The 12774-nt window shown below is 46.8% G+C and overlaps 1 protein-coding gene across 4 annotated transcripts in view; it reads right to left on the bottom strand.

The window, feature by feature from the left end:
• The window catches only part of KHDRBS1 (KH RNA binding domain containing, signal transduction associated 1), a 37660-nt gene extending 34247 nt beyond the window's left edge, over positions 1-3413 (bottom strand). For 3 of the 4 annotated variants that reach the window (XM_044914466.1, XM_044914467.1, XR_002480013.1), the window contains exon 1: positions 2780-3282. In XM_044914466.1, coding sequence (XP_044770401.1) covers positions 2780-3161 — 382 coding nt within the window. In that variant the 5' untranslated portion in view covers positions 3162-3282. Of the gene's footprint in view, positions 1-2779 lie in introns of all 4 variants that reach the window. The other variant, XM_021684181.1, reaches the window with a different exon arrangement.
• Positions 3414-12774: the final 9361 nt, after the last annotated feature.

Here is a 12774-nt window from a genome sequence, read left to right as displayed (position 1 = left end):
GACATAAAGTGCTCACACCAGTGCCTGGCACAGTAAGTGTTAACTATATTTTTCTTACATGTATCCTATCAGAGTTTTGTTTTTTTTTTTTAGATTTTATTTATTTATTTGAGAGAGAGAGAGAGCAGAGCTAGAGACAGAGCATGAGCTGAGGGGAGGGGCAGAGGGAGAGGGAGAAGCAGACTACCTGCTGAGCAGGGAGCCCAGCTCTGGGCTCAATCCCCAGAACACTGGGATCATGACCTGAGCTGAAGGCAGACGCTTAACCAAATAAGCCACCCAGGCACCCTTTTATCAGAGTTTAAATACTACTATTCTGTCTTCTCAGAGTCTCACTTCCTCACAGTGGGTTGACTTCACTACAATCCCTTTTCCAGATCATTAAAAAATACATTAAGAGCCAGGTCCGGGGCGCCTGGGTGGCTCAGTCGTTAAGCGTCTGCCTTCGGTTCAGGTCATGATCCCAGGGTCCTGGGATTGAGCCCCACATCGGGCTCCCTGCACCGCGGGAAGCCTGCTTCTCCCTCTCCCACTCCCCCTGCTTGTGTTCCCTCTCTCGCTGTATCTCTGTCAGATAAATAAAATCTAAAAAAAAAAAAAAAAAAAAGAGCCAGGTCCAATATATATCAGAACTTAACCACGCTAAGCAGCATCCATATTCCCCAAGTCTGTTTTCTCAATGAGCTAGCATTACCTCAGCCCCAATTCTCCAATTAAAATTTCAGTTTATTAAAAAACAAACACCAAAAAAGCCCAAGTTAAAAACTATTAAAGAGCACTCTCTTGTAACAGAATTTAAGCAGTAAGAGTGAACATTTTAAGTAACTTTTTAAAAAAAGATTATTTTTCAGTAATCTCTACACCCAACATGGGCTCCAACTTACAACCCCAAGATCAAGAGTCACATGTTCTACTGACTGAGCCAGCCAGGTGCCCCTGTAAGTCACTTTTAAGGATCAACAGTTTTTGATGCTTATTCTAAGAAACCACCTTTTACTTGAAAGATAAACACTGTACTAGGCACTTGGTGTGGTCAGAAAGGCAAAAAAATACCTTGTTTTCATACGTTATTCAGTACCAAGGATTTACAATTAGAAGAAAACCGTGGTGATAAGTTATTATCTGATTTTGGCCAAAGGGAATGCTGCTAGTACTTTTACATGACATTTAATTCTCTCAACTCACCATCCCACTTCCCAGATAGGGTTACTGAGGTTCAGAAAACTTCCCAAGAGTAGGTAACTAATTAAGGGTCAGAATTTCAAACCCAAGCCAACACCTTTAAGTTCTAAAGTTTGCTATTCTTACTCACTTAACCTGGACTGCTTAAAGATTAGAGGAAATAAAAATTAGACTACCAGTCAACCTTTAGCATTTAGCCTGCCATTCCTAAGTCTGCATGTACTTGCTTTCAGATTCAAACACCTGGTGTTTGCTATATGCAAGACAACATGAAAAATCTAAAGATAAAAAAAGTCCTCCTGGTCTTCAAAACGATTGCCAGAAGAACACAATGAACAGTAATGTTTCAAACAATCTGACTGTTACAGAACAGCAAAGCACCCAATTGAAAATGTAAGCAGTTTATCCAAATGTTCTTATTCTTGACTACATCGAGCTTTGTTCATTGCATTAAAAAGTGAAGACCCCTTACCAATGTAGGGAGATAGAGAACAAAGGGGAACGATCTGTCCATTTTATCAACCTTGCCCATGAGTCCAACTACTCATTTAGCGTTGAAGGCCGCAACTTTTTACTTGCTTATAAAATAACTAAAACAACGTTTTAACTAGAAGAGAGGGCAAAACAGACGGCTTTAGGGAGAAATCAGAGTGACTAGGTGAACGGCCAGTGCAGAGCAGGAAAGGAGCGTTAGTCTACAGAGAACAAAGACTACTTTTCCTAATCTATTTCACTACTGAAGCAAAAAGAAATAAAAGACGACCAAGCCTTTCAGGTACAAGCATCTTGCAACTTCTCTCAGTTTTTGTCCATCTTGGGGAATGTCCTGCAAACCACCCTTTACCTCCTCCTACCCCATTTCACTGTCTCTGGGGTTATTTTTACCCTTCTGATGAACAACACCTTGTAAAATAAAGGGGTCCAGCCTTCTGGCTCTATAGCAATTATCATTTTATCTGCCGAAGTCGGAAATCTGATTCGGAAAACCTCAAGCTCCGATTCCCACAGGTTGCTCCTGCTTCCGAGCAACTTAAGCTCCTGTTACCGCTAAGTCCGACCCGGCCCCCAGCGACCGCGGCGCGCTGGACAGGGCACTCCAGCCTCACCCCATTTCACCTCGGCCCTCCCTCCCACGGTCCCTCCCCGGCTCGGGCTGTCTTCACCCCCTACACCCTCAGTAGAGGCGTCTACCGCCACCCGCAATGAAGAAAGCTTTCCCTTTGGGGGGGGGGGGGGGGGGTTGGGAGATAAAGATTCATTTCTGGAAGAATCTGAACACTCGGGGCGCAGGGCAGCTGCAAGAAGTGGGAGGGGGAAGGGTCGGGAAAGGGGCGGGGAGCGCAGCGCATCCATCAAGATCTCTGCGCTAAGATATCGCCAAGTCCCCTTCGGGCCTTCACTGCAGCTTAGAAATTCTCCCTCGCACCGAGGGCCGGGATGGGAGTGTGGAATCCAGGCTCCCCAGGATGAGAAAGAGAGAAGGGTAGTTCACGACTGCCTTGGCCCCGAGGGGGCGGGAAGCGGGCGGAACAAAGCCACTGCTGCCCATGCCCCCGGGTGGCCAAGCGACCCAGAGGGATCCGGGAGGCCCGCTTACCTGCCGTCAGTAGCTGCATGGCGTGAGTGAAGGACGGGTCGAGCGAGTCCTTCTCGGCCATGAGTTCGGGCAGGTACTTGTTCTCCGGCTCCATCTTGACGGAGGCAGTGGCTGAGGGGGGCAGCAGCGGGGTCGGTGCTGGACCGCCCACTGTCGCGTCGGGACCCGTGGCCGAGGGCGGCAGCAGCGGTGGTGGCTGCGTGGCGGGCGAGGCCCGAGCGCCCCCCCGGGATCCCCCTCCGCCTCCCCGGGACCGGTGAGGCAGCGGTGGCTGCCGAGACGGCGCCTGACGCACTGAGGGGTGGGCACCGGAGGGGTCCATGGAGCCGCTGCGGCCCGAGGACCGGCTCATGCGCGCGGCGGGGTCGTCCCGGCGCTGCATTGGGGCGGATGTGCGATCGAGGGATCGAGGAAGCGACGCGGCAGCGGCAGAGGCCCGAGCGGCGGTTGGCGGGGGTGGAGAGCGGGAGCGACAGCTACCGAAGCCGACCCGAGCGACCCAGCGAAAGAGAGCACCGGAAATGAGGCGGCGCGCGTGCGCAACCAGCCACCGGCACCGCCCTTGGGTCTCTCCGCGGAGAACAAAGTCTCCAGTCGGGCCACGGCGCCTGCGCACCGCCGCGGAGCCCGAAGAAGTCGCCTCCCCGCTCCCCTTTTCCCTCCGAGCCCGCCAGGCCAGAGTCTTGTGCGCGTGCGCGAGTGGCCGCGGGCTTCGTTCGTTTTCTTTTCCACGTGACTCGGCGCTAGCGGGACACGTGTCTCCTCCCCCTCTGGCCGAGTGCGCGGAGGGGCGGGGGCTGTGGAATGTCTTTGTCTGCGCGCGAGCCCGCGGAGTGTGGGGCGGGAGACCTGTTACTCGCGGGGCCACGCCCCCGCCAACGGCTAAGACGCGGAGGGGGGCTGTGCTCTGTGGGGTTTGGGGTGGGTCACTGAAGTGTGAAAATAAACCGAAACCAGAGTGGGGGTCACGGGAGGGCGGTCTGGGCAGGAAGACAGGAGAGAGACTGCCTGAACAGGGAAGGGGAAGAGACAGAGCACCGGGGAAACAGGGGTGAAGGAGGGACGACTAAGGGAGATCTGCTCAGGGATGAGGGGTGGAGATGGGGAAGGGAAGCTTGGAGGGAGAATTTGAGGAAGGACGGGTCAGTGGGAAGACTGAAGGCTATTGGAGGACTTGAACTAAGAGGGAAGGTTTAGATTGGAGACCGGCAATCTAGGGAGGAAAAGGGCGCCCGACCAAAGAAGGAAACCCCAGAAGTCCTATCCCATGGTTTCCAATATAGTAGGCTCTAAAAGTTTAGCCATTGTTGGTCTGAGAAGTCGTCTTAAAAGATGAAGCTTTTAGCTCTTCACATATAGTGCTGCTTTCCGCTGACTTAAGTTTGTTTATTGCGCAAAAAAGTGAGGAAGGGGCCAGGTCCTTAATCCGTGATGGTTGTATCACTAGGATGGCTCCTTCTACTGATAGGAGTGCTAATCCCCCTGCCTCTGTCCGACCCTTCACAATGGATCATTCCAGACTTGCTCAAAGAGACAGAGCCTTAACGCTGCTCTCAAGGCCAAGGTATATAGTGGACAGTCTCCCACAGCAGTCTCCTCATCCCGGGGTGCTATATGCAAATGAGCCTAGGTCTCTACTCCCATAAACTCTCAGAAACCTGGTGCTTTCTCTAACCTTTCCCTCCGCAGATTTGTGCTTTCCCCATTCAAAGCACTCCCATTCCTTTTCCTTTGGGATCAGTTTCCCTACTAAGCCCATGCTTTTCAAAACCATTTCTGGACATTGTCTTCTGTGTGGCTAGAAACTGTTAATTTTTGAATCTGAAACTTAGCAGCCTTCAAACTAGGGAACATTTAAGGCCTGGCTATCTTCTTGGGGGTGGGGGAAAGAAATTACCCACAGAAATGAGAATAAACACAAATATCTCCATAAACTATCACATATTATATATATATATATATATATATATCCACTGTTAGTACTTGATATATATATATATATATCAAGTGGATATATATATATATCCACTGTTAGTACTTGACTTTGAAGTCACATAGGTAGTTTATAAGTAGGAGAAAAAATGTTTTTGAGTAATTGTAACGAAGAATTAATGTGACCAGTGCCAAAAGATAGGTGACTATTAAGTGCAATTGGAGTTCAAGGCAGGAGATAGATTTTGGCCGGGGAGAATGAGTTCCAGGCAAAGGGAAGGGCGAATAAATGAGCATTCGAGATGAGAATGTCAGAGATGCATTTAAGGAATGGGAGTAATCCAGTTGCAGAGTGCGAAGAAATAGGTGGGTTGAAGAGAGCAAATGCATGGAGGAGGGGAAAGAGGGGGCAAGGTGGATTTATAGCTCTCTTGCAACTCATTTCAGCTGCTGTCCTTGAAAATCCTGTTTGGGTGGGAGTGGTGTTACAAATGGCTGAAGTGTCCTTGCTCTGTAATGAGATGCCCAGATGGAGGTACCTTGAGCTGAGGCTAATAAAACTTTGATAAAGAAGTGTCTGAGAAGGAGCTGGGTAGTGGTATCTGTGGGTTTCTAGACTAGAATCACCAGTCCTTCCAGATGGCTGCCAAACCTTTACTTACTTGAAAAGGGTGGGGTTGAAGGGAGATTTGAGCTCTTCTTCCTGATGAGACACAGGCAAGGGTTGTGACGCTGTGGTGAACTTACCAAGTAAGTGATGCAGCAGCCTTCCATTGGGGTGGAGGTGGGCCTGGCCCTGGGAGTTCCTGGGTGCTAGAAAAGTAATTCCTGTCCTGAAAGCTCAGAGGTCTGGAGCTCATTTTGTGTTGACCACGGTATCACATGGTGCTCCAGGTTCACCTGAAGGTATTAACAGTATATAGCCTTGTGAAAGGACTGACTTTGGAGTGAGGCAGACAGGTTTAAACCCAGCAATGCCTTGTCCTTGCTGTATGTTGTTAGCAAAAGCACAACCTGTCTGAGCCTTAGTTTCCTCCTCTATAAAGTGGAGGTAATGACATCTACATTGCAGAACTGGTGTGAACAAATACCAGTGTAAACCTCCTGACAGTAGAACTTATAAGCAAAAGGAAAATTACTATCATGCCATCTGGTGCCCAATGAAGAGTTCGGGGCACTTCATCTTGCTTGTGGATCTGAAAGGCCTGCTCTCTAATCTGTCTCATTTTCACTGACTATAGACTTTGTTTTGAAGGGGGAGTTTCCAAAAACACAAGTACCCTTTACCCTGTTTCCTCCCATAATCCAGTTACTATAGTGAAGGTTGTAGGAACAATTGGGAGCATAGTGATTCAGATAGAGTTGGGCTCTTCTTACCTGCTGGATGCTTGAGCACATTACTTAGCCTTACTCAACCTCTCCTTCCTCCTCTTTGATAAAATCTCGAGCCGAAACAATACCTACCTCTGGGCTGTGAGGATTAAAGCACTCAGCCCCAGGCTGGCAATTAGTAGGTGCTTGAGAGGCGATGGTGACCATTGTTATTATTACTACACACATTTTTGAGTACCCTATTGCAGACTTTCACTTTCGTGTGAGTCCCTAATGGATGGATTGGGAGAGATGGAAGTTTGCCTGTAGCTGCCTGACCTGTGTGACCTCTACCAACGGGGGATCCACAAGCCTTGTCTACCTCTGCTGCTCTGCAGCCAGTTCCTGGGAGAAGAAGGGCTCCAGCTCTGAACAGGAGAGTTTCTCTTCCAAGAGTGTAATTCATCTGTTCAGTCTTAGACACCTACTTGGTGCCAAATATATGGAGGGTGGAGAAGGAAAAAGGGAGACCAAGATTCAGTGTTTTAAATTATTTTCTGAGATTTTTTTTACTATAAAAATAAATACTTTTGGGGCTCCTGGTTGGCTCAGTCGGTAGGGCATGTGACTCTTGATCTCGGGGTTGTGAGTTCAAGCCCCACGTTGGACGTAGAGGTTACTTAAAAATAAAACCATATGTGTATATATATATATATGCGTGTGTGTGTATATATATATTTTTTCTAGTTTTAAGAAAAATCCAACCATAAGATAGGCATAAAATGAAATTCCCCGCAAACCTTGCCCATGCACTAGACTGCCCTTCTCCAAAGCATTACTCAGTGGTTACTTGTGTAGCTTTCCAGACATTTTAATACATGTATATGCAAATCTATCTTTTTTGTTTTAAACACAAATTGCAGCATTTAACAGTTTGGGACTTGTTTTTAAATGAAATATTCTGGTCGTTTTTCCTTCTCAGAAAATCTATTTCATTTTCTCATGGCTGCCTAGCATTCCATCAGCTACCTCTTAACCACTTCACTTCTGATAGAAATGTAGGTCTGGTGCCATATTTGGAAATGTGTAAGGGTCATTTTACCTTTTCAATATGGCAAATCATAATGCAATGAGCATCACTGAACAACATTTTTGTGCACTAGTATCCATATATCTATAGGTTAATTCTAGAAATGATACAAGAAGACTGTGACATGCAGCAGGGGAGGGGGCAGTCTCTTCTCCCTTCTCCACAATCAATTCTGGGTGCCATCCTCCCATAATTTTAATCTTTGCCAATGTAATAGATGAAAATGGCATGAGATTGAACACTGAATAAGAGTCCATGCCCTCGGGGCACCCGGGTGGCTCAGTCGTTAAGCGTCTGCCTTTGGCTCAGGTCACGATCCCAGAGTCCTGGGATCGAGCCCCGCATCGGGCTCCCTGCTCGGCGGGAAGCCTGCTTCTCCCTCTCCCATTCCCCCTGCTTGTGTTCCCTCTCTCGCTGTGTCTCTCTCTGTCAAATAAATAAAAATAAAATCTTTTAAAAAAAAATTAAAAAAAAAAAGTCCATGCCCTCAAGGAGCTCTTGGCTGGGTGAAGGAGACAAATATACAACCAAGAGTTACCATGTAGACTGAAAAGTGCTATAGCAGAGGACTACAAAGAGCTACAGGAATGCACAGGAAAGAGTGACTGACCAACCAGGGACATGAATTAAGGAAGTTGGATCTTTGGGAAGTTGCCAGCTGGAGTGGGGGCAAGGCATTTAAATGTTGGTTGTTCAAAATGAATGAATGAATGAATGAATGTTGTTTGTTCAGCAGAGCTTGGTCCCTGGGCCTGTTCTCCATTTTCCATGTTCATGATTCTGGAATGTAGACCTCTAGCCCAAACTTCTGAGTTCCAAATCTAGATAGCCAATTGCACTCCTGTTACGTCCCTGTCTGGCTCTGTAACTCCACGTGTCCGCAATAGAATTCAAACTTCTGCCCCTAGCAGTGCTGCTTCGGGGCCCAGATGACTTAACATAGCTCAGGGCTTGGGAGAAGCTCCTTTTCCAGGACCCAGGCCTTCTCCAGCACCTCAAGCAAAATTTAAGGGCCAGCAAAATTTAAGGAGGCATTCCCTCTCAAGGCCATGTTCCTTGCTTGCCTCACTCTAGTCCCAAGGTGCTCTTAGGATTCCCACAGAAGGTGCCTTTTGTAGCGACAAGGGGGATCAGAGCAGTGTTGGTGTGCCCAGGGACTTAACTCATTGCTTTGTCTGACAGCCACTTGTGAAAAGTCCCTAGAAGTGTCCCAAAAATACTTAAAGGGGACTTCTCAGGGCCAACAACAGGAACTCAGGATGATGATTAATGTTCGTGTGGTTTTGTTTGAGTCCATAGGCTTCTGAGGCCTACATGATACTTGGGTTATAATCATCTTTTTTTTTTTCTGCCTGTCCCCCGCAACCAGAAGGTGAGCAGCTTATGGGCAGGAAACATTTCTATCTTTGTATATACAGACGGAGGCTGGAACAGAGCAGGCATTCGATAAATGTATGCTGACCAAGTAAATATCTGCAAAATAATTAAACTCCCATTCTCTCCATTGCCTTTGCCACCAACCTGCTCCTCCTCCAGTGTCCCCTGTCTTAGGGAACAGCTCCCCTAACTCGCTGCACAGCTGGAAATCTGGGAGTCATCTTTAATTGCTCTCCACTGCCTCACCCCCCCATATACACTGCATGCCTAAATCATGTTGTTTCCTGCATAAATATTGTAAACCCCATGTTTCGCTATCTCTACCACCTCTGCCTCCATCTGAGGTGCTGTAATGCCTCACTTGAACTTCTGCCACCTCTGGACTGGTCCCCTATTACTACTATTACTACTACTACTACTACTTCTTCTTCTCCTTCTCCTTCTCCTTCTTCTTCTTCTTCTTCTTCTCCTCCTCCTCCTCCTTCTTCTTTTCTTCTTCTTCTTTCTTCTCTTTCTTCTTCTCCTCCTTCTCCCTATTTCTATTCCTACTCCTGCATCCTTTCTCTATTTTCTACCCAAAAGCCAGCATAATATATTTTTTAAGATTTTATTTATTTATTTGACAGAGAGAGACACAGCGAGAGAGGGAATACAAGCAGGGGGAGTGGGAGAGGGAGAAGCAGGCTTCCCGCTGAGCAGGGAGCCCGTTGTGGGGCTCGATCCCAGGACCCTGGGATCATGACCTGAGCTGAAGGCAGACGCTTAAAGACTGAGCCACCCAGGTGCCCTGTAGCATATTTTCAAAATGCAGATTTGATTGTGTCTGCCTGCCTGCCTCTGCCTCTCTCTTTCTCTCTCTCTCTCTCTCACACATACACACACACACACACACACACACCCCTTGTAAAACCTTTTCAGTGACTTCCCATTGCCCTCACGATTAAAGACCAGAGCTCTTAACATGCCTGACTCCACCCTGCCTGCATGGCTAGCCCCGCCTGGCTTTCTTGCCCCAGCTCATGCTGTTCCGCTCCTCAGTTCCTGTACGCAGCAGCCCTGGCCTTTTTCAGTTCCTCAACGAAGTCAGATTCCTGCCTCCTCCAGACTGCACACTTTTCTGGTTCCTTACCCTAAAATTCTGATCACTGCTCTCCTGCCTCCGACCCAGCCCCTCCCTTCCCCAGTGCCTCTTTTCCTTGGATACTGTAATTTCAGATTACAGTATGGATATCTGGATATCTGTAATTTCAGATATATGAAAATGTCACTTCTTTTTTTTTTAAGAGTTTATTTTTAAGTTATCTCTGCACCCAATGTGGGGCTCGAACTCACAACCCCCAAGATCAAGAGTCACATGCCCTACTGACTGAGCCAGCCAGGTGCCCTGAAAATGTCACTTCTTTTTTTTTTTTAATTTTATTTTTTTTAAAGATTTTATTTATTTATTTGAGAGAGAGAGAGAATGAGAGACAGAGAGCACGAGAGGGAAGAGGGCAGAGGGGGAAGCAGACCCCCCGCTGAGCAGGGAGCCCGATGTGGGACTCGATCCCGGGACTCCAGGATCATGACCTGAGCCGAAGGCAGTCGCTTAACCAAATGAGCCACCCAGGCGCCCCTGAAAATGTCACTTCTTTAGGGAAGCCTTCCCAGATCCCCAGAGCAGGTCAGATTAGCTCTTGTTGTTATATGTTTTCATGGCTTATTCCTAAAACCTATCACATTTTATTTTATTTATTTATATATTTTTAAAGATTTTATTTGTTTATTTGACAGAGAAAGCACAAGCAGGGGGAGCGGCAGGCAGAGGGTGAGGGAGAGGGAGAAGCAGGCTCCCTTTTGAATGGGGAGCCCCATGTGAGACTCGATCCCAGGACCCTGGGCTCATGACCCAAGCTGAAGGCAGATGCTTAACTAACTGAGCCACCCAGGGGCCCCACCTATCACATTTTAAATTTACTTTGTGTTATTGTTTGAGTAACATCTACTTCTGTCACTTGAATGTAAGCCCCATGAGGGCAGGAACTTTGCTTGTGGTGCTTAAGGTTATGTCTCCAGCACGCAGCAGAGTGCTGGGCTGGATGGTCTGATCAATAAAGACTTGTTGGCTCAATTAATAGAAATAGGAACAGCACACACAGAGACATCAAAGCATTACAAAACTTGGCGTGGGTCCCTGGTTTGGCAAGTCATGTCATATGACCTAGACTGGGGAAGGGGAAGTGTGCATGGAAAATGGCAGGAGATGAGGCTCCAGCCATAGTCTGTGTCTGGAAGCTCAAGTAAAGAAATAGAATGCCCATGGGGAGCAGCAAGGTGACATGGACACAGATCTAGAGTAGAGAAGGAAACCAATGGCTCACAGGCCAGATTTGACCTGTGCATATGTTTTAATTGGCTTGCCTAATTTTAAAAAATGGAATAGTTGCTGGTACTTCAACATTGGGAGAGTTCACATTTAAAAACAATTTCTGGATTTCTAGTTTTTCTTGAAACGCCAGACGTCTAGGAACCCTGGGCTCATATTCCTTCAAGCAATAATTAGTTTCTGCCTTTAGAGGGCACTGTCTCTAACTGCCCAGGCATTTTTGCTCCCAGCCAGACTCTTAAGGATTTGGGTTAGTGACCCAGTTCTAGAGGGAACCATTGATTGGAGCAGGTGGGGAAGGGCCATGGAGCCGAGGAACCGAGGGAGAGAGGGGAGCTCACATGGGAGTTGGAGACACTTAGACCTAAGGCACACTACATCTGGACCCAGTCAGTCTGGCCCAGGCTTGGGCTGGGGGAGGGGAATAAGCTTCAGAACTTAGAGACTCTCTTCCACCATCAGCAGATTTTATTGGGCTAAAGAGAAGATAAAAACAAAACAGGAAATCTGCTTTGATCCTAGCTGATCTGAGTAAATGAACGGAAACTTTGGAATTTTACCAAGGTAAATGCTAACTTCTTTTGGGCTCACCTTTGCCCTGTCCATATCACAGAGAGGTAAAAGATGAATAAGACTATGGTCCTTACTATTGAAGAAATTAACAGTCTTGTGGGGGAGAAAGATAAATAACTATTATGTGCTAGATAATAGAATAGAAAAACACTCATTCATTCAATAAATATATTTTGAGCATGAGCATCTACCATGTGTCATTCACCGTGCTAGGTGCTGAGATATAATTATGAAGAAGACAGACATGGCCTCTGACTAAGAGCTTATACCTAGGTGGTTTGGGAGATCAGAGGATGATGGATTTAATTCTGACAGGCAATCATTCGAGTTGGGCCCAAAAAGAAGAATACAATTTTGCTAGGACTTGGGTTGGAGCATGGAAGGCCCATTCCGTCAGAAGAAAGAACAGGAAGAACTGGTGAGAATGTGTGAGATGTTTGAGGAATAGTGAAGTACTGGGTTGGAGTGATTTTTGTAGAAGAAAAGAAAGCGAATTGTTTAGACCCTAGGTTGCCTTTTAATCTAACCATTGGATTTTTTTTTCTAGAAATAAATTCTTTAAAATGGAACTGTTTTGGGGAGCCTGGGTGGCTCAGTCGGTTGAGCATCTGACTCTTAATTTCGGCTCAGGTCATGGTCTCATGGTCATGGTGTCGAGACCTGTGCAGGGCTCTGCGCTCAGTGGGGAGTCTGCTTGAGACTCTCTCTCCCTCTCCCTTTGCCCCTTCCCAACTTGCTCACGGGAGCACTCTCTCTCTCTCAATGGAACTGTCTCAAAAATAACTAAAATGGAAAACCAATCCAGGGGTGAAAATACTATTGTGTCAGTGTAAAGAGTTTCACTGCAAAATAAGGCATTGTTTGAAATCAGCACAACATTCCAGAACTTACACGTTGAAATGAGAGGTTTTGAATTCCTCTTTTCAAATTTGTCTTCAGGGCCTAAAGTCCATTCTTCAGACTGTTATCAAAGGGGACAACTTTTTATTCTTTTTTTTTTTTCTGGTTAATGTGACAACTTTTTATTCTTGAAGATGAATTTAATTTGGGGAAACAAGTAATTCAGAGCCTAAGTCAGTGAATAATATAGAAATCAAGTTGGGGAGGGGCACCTGACTGGCTCAGTGGTAGAACATGTGACTCTTGATCTCAGCGTCATGAGTTCTAGCCCCACATTGGGCGTGGAGCCTACTTTTTAAAAAAAGAAAGAAAAGAAAAGTCAAGTTGGGGAGAAATTTTTTTTTTTTAATTTTATTCACTCATTTGCAGGGAGGAGGGAGAGAGAGCAGGCACGGTGTGGGGGGTGCAGAGCGAGAAGCAGGCTCTGTAATGAGCAGGGAGCCCGAT

The sequence above is a fragment of the Neomonachus schauinslandi genome, chromosome 4 (genome assembly GCF_002201575.2).
Source record: "Neomonachus schauinslandi chromosome 4, ASM220157v2, whole genome shotgun sequence".
NCBI lineage: Eukaryota > Metazoa > Chordata > Mammalia > Carnivora > Phocidae > Neomonachus > Neomonachus schauinslandi.
Note: the sequence above shows the minus strand (reverse complement) of the source record. Positions and strands in the feature narration are given on the sequence as shown.